This window comes from Zeus faber (genome assembly GCF_960531495.2).
Source record: "Zeus faber genome assembly, chromosome: 14".
Taxonomy (NCBI): domain Eukaryota; kingdom Metazoa; phylum Chordata; class Actinopteri; order Zeiformes; family Zeidae; genus Zeus; species Zeus faber.
Window position 1 is genome coordinate 15,104,964 of NC_137200.1, and position 12,841 is coordinate 15,117,804.

General features: G+C 45.7%; 1 protein-coding gene across 1 annotated transcript in view; it reads left to right on the plus strand.

Moving 5' to 3' along the window:
• ntm (neurotrimin) overlaps positions 1 to 12,841 on the plus strand; it is a gene marked incomplete at both ends in the record, with an annotated part of 123,330 nt that overhangs the window by 70,571 nt on the left and 39,918 nt on the right. Inside the window, one exon of the mRNA XM_080013445.1 lies at positions 3,082 to 3,314. Coding sequence (XP_079869571.1) covers positions 3,082 to 3,314 — 233 coding nt within the window. The remainder of the gene's footprint in view (positions 1 to 3,081; positions 3,315 to 12,841) is intronic.

Below are 12,841 nucleotides of genomic sequence, written 5' to 3' on the forward strand. Positions count from 1 at the left end.
TATACACTATATACACTATATACACTGTATATATACTATATACACTATATACACTATATACGCTGTATATATACTATATTCACTATATACACTATATACACTATATACACTATATACACTGTATATATACCATATACTCTTTATATACTATATACACTATATATACTATACACTATATACACTGTATATATACTATATACACAATATACATTATTTATACTATATACACTATATATACTATATACACTGTATATATTATATACATTATATACCATATACACTGTATATATACTATATACACTATATATACTATATACACTATATACATTATATATACTATATACACTATATATACTATATACACTATATACATTATATATACTATATATGCTATATACACTATATACATTATATATACTATATATACTATATACACTATATACATTATATATACTATATACACTATATATACTATATATACTATATACACTATATACACTATATACAATATATATACTATATACACTATATACACTATATACACTATATACACTATATATACTATATATACTATATACACTATATACACTATATATACTATATATACTATATACACTATATATACTATATACACTATATACACTATATATACTATATACACTATATACACTATATATACTATATAGACCATCTCTAACACTACATTACAGAATAATGTGCCTTCGGAACAATCAGTCCCACTAAATAGTTCATCTTCTCATTCCAAAACTTAAGTCAGCAAAAATACTGAATGTGGGCAAAAAAAAAAAGTCTTTGCTTACCTGTGTAAGCACAGCTTCTACTTTGAGTTTTGCGGAATATTATATCATGCTTTGAGTGTTTTTTTTTTTTGTTTTGTTTTTTGTGTGTGTGTGTGTCTCTGCTTTCTTCCCGCCTTGTACTTTCCCCAACCTTGCAATGCGCCTCCCCCCTGGGAATCACAGGAGAGAAACCCTCAGAAGAGGCGAGACGGCGCCAGACGTCTCCCCGACTGCCGCCGCGTCCACGCCGCTGATCTCTGCAGAAACCCTATCGCTTTCATCTCAATTATGATATTGTGCCTCGTGTGAGATTAAGCGAACTACACGGCGAGCGCGACAGAGGTTCGTGAGGACCCGCCGCGCTGCAGTGACGTCCTTGAGGAGGGTAAAAAAAAAAACAAAAAAACGGAACGCTAGATGCGCATCTTGTGACGTTATCAGCCAGCCGAGACGCGGCCGATGTCCTCGCCGGGCTCACGTCCTTAAGCGTGGCGGCGCCTGTTTCCACGAAGGCGGGGGAGCTCGGTCCCCCTGGCGTCCGTTCGTTTTTCCGTTCAAAGGATTCGACGACTTCCTCGGCATTTCCTGAAATGCAACGCGATTCGTGACAACAAAAGAGTGAGGCGTCGACAGGGAATATGGTGACTCACGGCGTTAATGCCGTCATTCGTTCACGCGCATCGCTTGTTTACCTCGTTTGGAGCCCGGTTGCGGGAACGCTTGCGCGTTGCACCACAGCAGGGGTCCGACCGAAATTTGTCGCGAGAGCGGGCAAAATTTCGAGGGTTGCAGTTTTCCGACTATTCATAAATAATGGGTTGCTGCCGTGAAAGTCGGCAGAAGATCGCCAATGGAAGAGAGGCTCGCTAGCTGACGTACACCAGAGACACAATTGAAGGAAACTCTATCAACATGGCCGTGTTCATCCCCCTGGATGTGGATCAAACGGCGAGGAGATATGAAACTCCGCGAGGAAAACAACCGAAAATTAGCGACTGGCGATTTGATCCACGGAACCATCCGTCCGTTGCTCTACACGACACTTGTACCCATTGATTCGCCGCACGTAGACAAAAAAAAAACTCACTCACTCACTCACTTTAGGTTTTATCTTCTTTCGCCGGCCCCGAGGACGCCGTTGACCCCGGCCGCCACCGCTGAAGTGGAAGAGACTGATGCGGCGGCGAGAGCTGTGACAGCACAAATGGTGCCAAAGAGTCCCTCAGCTGCAAAGTGTTGTACTTGTCTTTTATCACTGCCATTCTATCGCGGATCGTCTGCCGAGCGGCCCCCACGTCTCCAAAATACACACCGGAAAAAGGCTTCCCCAGGAAGTTCTTGGGGTCTTTTTAAAGAGTGTCGGTTTTCAAGCCGCACTCACAAAAGGTTTTTAACATTTAGCTAAAGGCGGTTAGTGAGGGACCGACTCCCTTGTCAGTACATCTGAATGTATCGAGTTTTCTGAGATTCAAGCTTTTAGAGCGTTGGTTTGTAAGTCACACTTGCGGTGTGCAAAGAAAATACATGTTTTATTGTGGTGGTTAGCTAGGATGTCCATCAAGCTCCTGTGTAAAGCAGAATTGTGGTATTTTGAAACCCAAAACAGATATGTTGTAACAGCTAGCTAGTTAGCTAGCTACTACCATTTTGAAACCCAAAGCTAATATCTTGCAGTAGCATTATGCTAACTGGTGGTGAGCCCAATGCGGGCAAATGGCAGTACGCTATTTGCGCGCTATTTACACGCTTAAGTCAGTAAATGATGCGTAGCTTGCGGAGCTAGTTATGTCAGACAACTCGACGGCGCCACATGCTTCACGCCCTTATATGGGCCGTCCTGTTCAGGCAGCCCGTCCGTTCTGCTCCACCTGCTTTGCTTCCTGCTTGCTGTGTTGTGTGCTTCCTCCACCTTCCCTGCAGCCGCCTGTCTGGCTCTGCTCTTCCATCCGATGGGGAATGATTCAAGCTCATCACTCCTACGGTACATTTCCAGTTCACTGAGGATGTCGGTGTCCGCTGTCACACCTCGCCGGGGGTGATGCGCAGTCGAGCCCGGACGCCCAAACTCAAACTCAAAATAAATAAAGGTCATTTAAAAGTAAATCTAAGAGTTGTCAGAGGCACAGCGAGTAGTGGCGGTGTAGCTTCCACTGCGACATTAACAGATAAGCTGCTGTTCATTCATAAACATTGCACTTTAACTTTAACCGCCAACTTTTAGGTGCTGTGTATCCGTAAAAGTCGATGATCCGTTAAAGTGCGTGGTCCCTGTTGCTTGCAGGTGCGCCCAGGGGGACATTGTCACGCACACCGCCTGGCTCAACCGCTCCAGCATCCTGTACGCCGGCGACGAGAAGTGGTCCGTGGACCCCCGGGTGAGCCTGGTGGCCCTCAACCAGGAGGAGTTCACCATCAAAATCCAGAACGTGGACATGGCGGACGAAGGCCTGTACGTGTGCGCCGTCCAGACCAGCAGTCGGCCCCGGACCACGGCGGTGCACATCCTGGTGCAAGGTGAGCAGCGGTCCTAATCCGACACCGGCCCTTTTTGTGTTGAACTTGTGTTCTTTCCCCCAGCCCGGTAGGTTGGTGGAGATCTTAAACATCCTTCGGCTCATCGAAGGTGTGGCTCCATAACGGTGGCTTCTCAGCCTGGGGTGCGGGGGCCTCCCGGGGGGCGTCCTTCAAGAGGTTCCAGGGGGACGACGGCCAAATGATTACGAGTTAAACTAGCACTGTCATTCCATTTGCAACACATCCAACATAATAATGACTTCTAATAATGAATCCTGGTTTCACTGTTATCTCCCAAACCTAGAGACACTGAATCAGATCTCACAATGAGGAACTTCGGGGAGATAACCCCTTCAAATGGGGTCCGTGGCCTAATGCGTATCAGATTGAGGGTCCTTGACGTGAGAAAGGCTGAGAAGGTGGTTTGGTTATGGATGATGTCACACGGGCTTTATACACTCGCGCATGTGGGACTTTTTATTTTATTTTATTTTTATGGCTGTGAATCATTGGAGGCCGAGTGAATATGAGTGATGGCGTGTCACTCCTGCGTGGGGGCAGAACTGAGCTAAACAAAGCTGCTGACAAAGGCAGGGGTGTGCGTGCGTGCGTGCGTTACTCCTATAAATCACCAACAGGTTTTTTTTTTGTTGTATTTTCATTGATTTATTCACAATTATAGGATGAAAAAAAAAAAGTCCAATCACGCTAACGTCAAGCTTAAACTTCAACCTAAAAGAGGAAAATGTGTGGGAATATACTATATATAAAGAATGTATATAGATACCCACATACTGTGTATATACTGTATATATATCTATATATAGGCCAAATTATTTATGTATTTAATATATATATATATATATATATATAAATAGGCCATATATATATATATATATATATATATATATATATCCACATACTGTGTATATACAATAACAACATCATTCATGACTTTTTACTGAACGCTAATTAGCTGAATTTATTTTCTTATGTCGTAAACAAGACACATTATAAAACATTTGTTCCAGCGATTAGTTTGTTTGGGAAATATCTCAGTTTTAAGTCAAATGTTAAAAATAAGGAGGGATTTTAAAGTCAGCAGTACTCAGGCCCTGTTGCTGTTGTTATTTTTGTCGGGTTCCCCCCCCCCCCCCCCCCCCTTGCTGTGTCTCTTTACAATCAAGCAATTTAACAAAGATTGAATCTTTACATTTTGATATTCATATTGAAGTGGGATACACAACGTGTCCCGGAATCAACATCCAGGTTCGCCCTCGTTCACCCTCGTTCACAGCCTCCTTTTCTTTCCCCCAAAGTTTCTCCTTCTTTTGATCCATTGATTTGTTTCTCTTTCTCCACTTGAGTTGCTGCAACTATTTCTGTTGTTTTGTCTTTTTTTTGGGGGGGGGCGGGCGGGGGGGGTTCACCCATATCGCCAGTTGAGTGACCACACCTAGCTATGCTGCTTCAGCAAATTCCCTGTTCGGCTGAATCCGTAAATTTGGCTGCCTGTCACTTCTTTCTGTGCGGCGGACCCCGCCACCAACAATGGAAGCAGCCCGTCGACGAGCACAAGCGGAATGCAAATGCAATGAATGGCTGTTTCTTATAAAGCCCAAGGTAAATAAATATGGGATGAATGTCAAACGTGGCATCTTTTTAAACAAAACATTGTGACGGATTCCCACTTTAAGGTTTCACCCAGGCTAGTGAAAGATATGATTGGTGGGTTTTTTGGGGGGTTTTTTTCCCACACGAAAAAAAAAAAAACCCAAAACACGACAGACCCTCCTGGACGGTAGCTGCTCACACATGCGGCATGATGACACAGTGCGCGCAATCTCAAAGCAGAATCATGAGATGTACAAGACGTAACAGGGAAAAATAATTGATGCTTGGAGAGAAAGCCGGAAATTAAGGCACTTCCTCTCATTTGCATAAATCCTTTCGCTTTTTAATTAGCCCCCCCCCCCCCCCCCCCACACGCGCGCACACACACACACACACACACACACACCGCCACCACCACCACCACCGTACTGCGGTGCTTTCTTCCACAGCGCTACGCCACTATGCCGTCAACCTCTAACAATGTCAGAAACATTAAGAACCGTGCTTATTATTATGACCCACCGAATCACCGTTTGAAATGATTCGGGGAGTCCGGAGGCACTTGGCGAAAGAACAAAAAAAAACGGAAGGATATTTGCGGGGGGGGACCAAATTAAAAAAAGGCCGAGGCGTTTGTTGTGACTTCATAGTGAATGTGACTGTCTCGCTCGCTCATCCCTCATTTGGACAGAAAGACACTTCTGCCGTCCGATTCTCTCTCTTCTTCTTCCCCTCGTTCATCGTTCGGGGAGGCCTCCCTCGCTCACTCCTCTCGGAGCCACTCGTCAAGAGCAGGATCTCAGTAAAAGGGTCGAACCTTTCATCACTGGGAATAGTCGTCACTCCCAGAGTGACACTGGTTCTGACGAACGCAGCGCTGCTGTTCTGTCTGGAGCTGATGCGTTTGAATAAAGAAATTTGGATCTTGCAACACCAGAGCGAGTTTCCATTATTCATGTACTTTATGTGGCCTTTTAAAAGCATTCTCGGCACGCGGCGGTTGCAGAACCCGGGTGTACTGGGCGTACTGGTGAGCTTCCCGTGGCCTCCTTTCCTCTCTCTCTCTCTCTCTCTCTCTCTCTCTCTCTCTCTCTCTCCCCGGATTCGACTCCGCCCGCCTCTCCGGGGACATCAAACGGCTGAGCTCGCCATCAGCCCACTTTTTACTTTTTCCCTTCTTCCTCCTCTTTTTTTAGCCTCAAGGCTACTGCCACCAACTTGGACGGTGTTGGGGGAGATGGTACCAGATGTTTCACTTCGTGGGCCAAAAATTACGAGTTGAGGCAAAAAGAAATCCATCTATCCACCCGTCTCTCCCTCCGCGCGCCCGCCCGTCCGTCCATCCATCTACAGTATAATGTCACAGATTACCACTTTAACGTTTCATCCAGGGTAGTGAATTTCCCGGGACTCTATAGCCCGGATACCATAACCATTCATATTTTGATTACCAGTTACAAATAATGGATATTCATTTCTAACAGTGATGATTCTTGCAATGGGGACCATAAATAAAGAATGTTAGCGCGACAACCGACTCCTACACACGTGATCGACAGACATATGGGAAAGACCGGGAGGTGGACCTGGCGAGGGCAGGGTGGGGGAAAACCAAAATAGGTCGCTGCCCGCGGGAGGTCCGATCCGCTTCCGCCCAGAAGGCCCACGCGGGTGTGTTAACCACAGCAGGGTCGTGTACCTGCACCACGTCCACTTGGAGTCACCTTTCTCCAAACAGAGAACTTCATGAATAATCATGACGATGGAGGTGTAAGTGTGGCGAGCTGAGTTTAAAGCAGCTCTGGTCGGAGCTCTGAGTTCCCTCCCCCCGCTGATCGCTTCCCGACGCCGATCCCCCGCCGGCAGCGAGCACCTGCTCAGGAAGCCGCTCCCCAGCGCCCCCTGCTGGCCAAGCCTTCTGCCCACGGCCGCAATACATGGGCCATGGGCCTGGCCCATCTGGTGCTTATATCGGGTAGACAGACAGACAGCATTCTAACTAAGTGGTGTGCGTTTTGAACTGAAAAACTTAATGAATCAAACACATGGGGGTATGAAACGCTGAATGGACAAAGTCGACTTGTTCACCTGTAACCCACAGGTAACTGTATCTCTGCATCATTAATGCTCAAAATAATGACTCACTTTAGTTTTTGAAACACACACCACTAAGTAAGTACACCATCTATCTATCTATCTATCTGTCTGTCTATCTATCTATCTATCTATCTATCTATCTGTCTATCTGTCTATCTGTCTATCTATCTATCTATCTATCCATCTATCTATCTATCTATCTATCTATCTATCTATCTATCTATCTATCTATCTATCTATCTATCTATCTGTCTGTCTGTCTGTCTGTCTGTCTGTCTGTCTGTCTGTCTGTCTGTCTGTCTGTCTGTCTGTCTGTCTATGTGTCTATCTATCTATCTATCTATCTATCTATCTGTCTGTTTGTTTGTCTGTCTATGTATGTGTCTGTCTGTCTGTCTGTCTGTCTATGTGTCTGTCTATCTATCTATCTATCTATCTATCTATCTATCTGTCTGTCTGTCTGTCTGTCTGTCTATGTATGTGTCTGTCTGTCTGTCTGTCTGTCTGTCTATCTGTCTGTCTGTCTATCTATGTGTCTGTCTGTCTGTCTATGTGTCTGTCTGTCTGTCTATCTATCTATCTATCTATCTATCTATCTATCTATCTATCTATCTATCTATCTATCTATCTATCTATGTGTCTGTCTGTCTGTCTGTCTGTCTGTCTATGTGTCTGTCTGTCTGTCTATGTGTCTATCTGTCTGTCTATCTATCTATCTATCTATCTATCTGTCTGTCTGTCTATGTATGTGTCTGTCTGTCTGTCTGTCTGTCTGTCTGTCTGTCTGTCTGTCTATCTATCTATAGGCTAGAAGTCGTGAATGTAATTCTCACAGGGATGATTCAATTCTGTCAAAGTAATTTATTTAGGGAGAATGCAAAGTGTAACTCAGTCACCCTCAAAAACTCTGAGTGATGCCAGAAGCCTCTGCCAGGCTGCACTTACTGAGAGCGAAGGAACGACTCTTGCTGGAGTGACTCCCGACGCCGAGTCATTTGAAAGATTTGTTTGTGTTTATTTGAGGTCAGGGTCCAACGTGTCGCTCTCTGGGCGTCCAGTATCCTTGTGTAAAACTCGTAGTAAGGCTCATGGCACTCCCCCAGTGGTATTCCAATCTATTATTCAGTTAGTAAAGTTAAGGTGTGAGTTGTATTGTCAATAAACCTAACTGCTTCAATAGAACCCTCCCTGAAACAATGGCACTGTATCAAGCCCAACCTGACCCATACCTTCCGCTCAGAGTTTGTTCGGGGGAAGAACGCCTTGGAGTGTCCTTATCCAGCAGCCTCCTTTGAGCTATCTGGGTCAACTCAGTCAGCCCAGTCAGCCCAGTTAGCCCAGTTAGCCCAATTAGCCCAGTCAGCCCAGTTACCCAAGTCAGCCCAGTTAGCTCAATCAGCCCAGTTGGCCCAATTAGCCCAGTCAGCCTAGTCAGCACAATAAGCCCAATTAGCCTTGTTAGCCCAATTAGCCCAGTCAGCCCAATTAGCCCATTCAGCCCAGTTACCCAAGTCAGCCCAGTTAGCCCAATTAGCCAAGTCAGCCCCGTCAGCCCAGTTACCCCAGTCAGCCCAGTTAGCTGACTATCCCAGTTAGCCAATGTCCTTGACTTTTATAGGGACCAGGGGAGGGAGAAACAAATCCGGCAGAACTTTAAGCTGGTTCTTGGCCTGGCGGGAACCCCAGTTTGGAACAGAACCTGTCCAGACTGACTCACTAAAGTGAAAAGAGAGATGAGTTCACAATTGGAGAGCAGATGGCAAGTGGCCCCTGTCTCTTCACTCTGCGGACGGCAAGACTTTGTAGTTGGAGCTCTGGCTGATTTGCTGTGACTTAGCGGTCTCATTAGCTGTACCTGTTAGTCAGCCCAGTCAGCCCAGTTAGAATGTCAGTGCAGTCAGCCCAGTCAGTGCAGTCAGCCCACTCAGCCCAGTCAGTGCAGTCAGCCCAGTCAGTGCAGTCAGCCCACTCAGCCCAGTCAGTGCAGTTTGCCCAGTTAGCCCAGTCAGTGCAGTTACCTCAGCCAGCCCAGTAATGCCAATTAGCCCAGTTAGCCCAGTTAGCCCAATTAGCCCAGTTAGCCCAAATAGCCCAAATAGCCCAGTCAGCCCACTTAGCCCAGTCAGCCCAGTTAGCCAAAGTCCTCGACTTTTCTCAGGATGAGGGGAGGGAGAAACAAATTTTTAGGTGGCAACTTTTAGGTGGTTCTTGGCTTGGCGGGAGCTGGTCCAGACTTCTCCACTGAAGTAAAGAGAGGGACGAGTTGTCAAGAGGAGAGCAGATTTTGGGAAGTGGTCTCACTCGGCGGATCGTCGAGGCTTTGTCATAGCTTTGTCTGGCTTATTATTTGCGACTCAGCGGTCTCATTAGCTGTACCTGGAGGCCAGGGGCGTCGCCGGCGTGTTACACTATATCGTCAGGAATTACCTCATTTATTCATGTGTTTGATTTGGACTTTGTCCGTAACAATCCTGTCATTTACATTTTAGAGGCTGTGTAGCTGTCATCGCCAATCAATTGCCAATCATCTCCGTCGCCCGGAGCCATAAACACCTTTAACATTTTAAAGGTTGCCGGCGTGCGCATGGTTTTCCCACTAAATCGAACATAAGCCGTAGTCCCCTGGCACGCTAAGTGCTTATCGAGTCGGAGGGAACCGCGACCGCAGCGACTTCGGCCACGCAAGGTTTTTTTTGATGATTGCTTCGCTAACTAGGAGTGGGACTCAGCGACCCAGGGCTCGGGCTCCAAGGCGTTTTCTTTTACATTTTTATCACCGTGGAACGAGGCAGAAATTGAATGACATTCCAATCTTTCTTTGCCTTGTTCAAAGCCTATGAAGACATAATGGTATTCAATTATATTAGGTTAAAGCTGAAATATGCAACATTTGTCTTGAGGCGCGGAGCTGAATTCCAAACGCCGCGGTCCCCAGTGGATTCTGCGTCGGGGGTCAGCTGTGACACGAAAGCGACCTATAAATGTTGTTCACACAGATAATTATGTCACATTAATAATGTCCAGTCAAAAACTACTGAGGTAGTAAACATTTAACCCTCTGAGTTCGATAATCGCGCCCGCGCCATCGCAGGTACGAAAAAAAGTGACTTTGGTTTATAAAATCTGTCTCTACCGCCGCGTGATTTTATCATACGTGCGCGGCCAAAAACAATTGCCAGAAAGCTGAGAATCACGACTTTCCGACTTTGCGTTTTAGAACAATATGATAATTATTAAATTAGGGTTCGATTTGGCATTAAGTTCGACCTTGAATTTGTTCTCTCTATCTGTCTTTCCAAACAACTATTTATCATGTCAATGGCTTCGCGGCTCCCGGATCCACATCCTTCCATTTGGACCTGATGCTGCTTTGCATAATGACGCGCGCTCCGCCGGGACGCGACCGCGTGCCCCGTGCCAGTCTGACCTGTGGACGCATTCAATAAATCGTCATGTCCTGATACTCAGGAAGAAAGACAACATTTTGAATCTAGAATTGACCCAGCTGAGGACCCAATACCTGACCATGAGTAAGTAACATTTTTTTTTTACTCGCACAAGTTAACGTTGAAATGATTTCTGCAACTTGTACACCCCTTCATTAACTCTAACGTTAGCAAGCCAGAGTACTAGTTGGATGAGTAGCTAGCTAAGCTAGCCAGAGAGCGTTCATGGAATCCTGTTTGCCACGACGATAACACTGTCAAGTTAGCTAACGTTACCGCTGTTACCGGCAGGAGCACGTCCAGGCGAAAGCTGAAAACAGTAGCACGCAGCCTTTATGCAGCTCTGCTCTGCTCTCCACTTAGCCCTGGCCTGCGTCTTACAACCTTTTTGTTTTGTTTTACTAAAGGTGGCAGTGTGTGTGTGTGTGTGTGTGTGTGTGTGTGTGTGTGTGTGTGTGTGTGTGTGTGTGTGTGTTTGCATGCCCTCTATAAGCTGGTGAGCTGTACGTGATATTTGGCATTCCCCTGGCAGGTGTGATGGAGGTAGTCTGTAGGGTTATGTCCGATGATGTTAATATGACATTTCCTTACACTTTTTTTTGTTTGTTTTTACAGTACGAGAGCACCTCTGCAAGCTGCCACAGAAAATCATCTTGCGCCTACACCAGCTAGCAGGCCAAGACCCAGACCGCATGCTCCTGCCCCTCTTTATAAATATATTTTGTTCGTGAATTCAAATTTAAATTCTACTTGAATGTGATTGTTCTTTCTAGAGTTGCTTGAATCTTCTCACCTATCACCCAAAACCAATTTAGGAGGTTTTGAATAAAGTTTGTGTGACGTTTTCAATAAATCTTTCAAAACTAAACACCTCTCTTACATCTCTTGCATTGCCCCACTCCCACTGGCCTACAGCCTCATTCCTTTGTCTGAGAGTCTGACAAGAGAGAGGGCCCCGCCTGCTGCAGATCCACACCTCTCACCTCTCCTCACCTCTTATTTCGACATCAGATTTGATCAGCTATTTTGACTTCATTATTTACCCAAGACCATGATGAATAACTTTTGTGTTGACAAAACAGTTCGTCAATAATTTCGAGTGTGCGCTAGGACGACATTTCTGGCGGCAACACAAAATACGAAAACATACTCATTATATCTTGTGTGTTTTAGATCTATCAAAAAGCCCCATAATGATACTGACCAAACTATTGATGGCACATCAATGTAGGTGGCATTTTCGTTCAAATAGATATGTCAGCCACTTTGGAGTCAAAGTGTGTTGATCAAGTTGATCATATTTAGATAAATATCAGACCAAAATCACAACGCTTCTCTGAATTCACCTTGGTCTTCAGATGGTTTATAAATGAATACATTGTTTAATGTTTTGTTATAATTGTTATATAATTGTTATACTGTTTAATGACCTTTCGGACTTGCGACCAGCTCTCCGACCAGTCTGTATTGTGCGCTGCTTACTGTACAATACCGCGGCGTGCGCGCTGTCTCAGCGTGAAGCATCTCATGGTGCGTCACCCTTCTCAGTCCCAGTGTCGTTCCCGCAGTCTGTCAGTATTCACCACACTAGCGTTCTCAGTCGCCACACCCCCTTACCGTGAAATAACACGGGTCCTCGCTTATCGAACAATTACCTTAACAACCTGGTCCTAGGAATGGAACTCAGTCATTAAGTGAGGAGAATCTGTGTGCGTGTGTATATATATATATATATATATATATATATATATACCGTTTATATGGTTTATATACCGTTTTGTGTCCTGTGTTTGGGTTCACCTGACAGTATTTGTAACAGTGTGTGTGTATAAAGTTGGACATACTCTAAATATATCCAATATATATATATATATCCAGCAAGTTTATGCACACACACTGTTACGAATACTGTCAGGTGAACCCAAACACAGGACAAAAAATGGTTTTGGGAGTAGGTGTAAGGATTTTATGAGGTGACAGCTAAAGGATCAGGGTCCAGGGAGAGACAGGGAATCAGGAACAGGAAACAGGATCAGGAACAGGCTGGGGATCAGGGCCAGGAGTCTGAAAAGGGAGCAAGCACCCATCAGGCAGACGGCTGGGGAGCTGTAACCCTGCCCAAGCCACCAGGGCAGGTAGGTGTAGGCCTTCTGGAGGGCAACCAGGGGGCCAGGCCACTTGGGGGGTCGACCTGACCTTGGGGTAGATGAGCGGGGCTGCTCCGGAGGCGTTGGATGGGGCGACCCCAGGCTGGGACCAGGAGTGGACCGAGCCCCGGGAAAAGTGGATGACCACTCAGGAACGGGAATGGGCTGGACATTGGGAGAGCCCAGTGACGGCTCAGAAACTGGAACAGGCCGGCCATCAGAA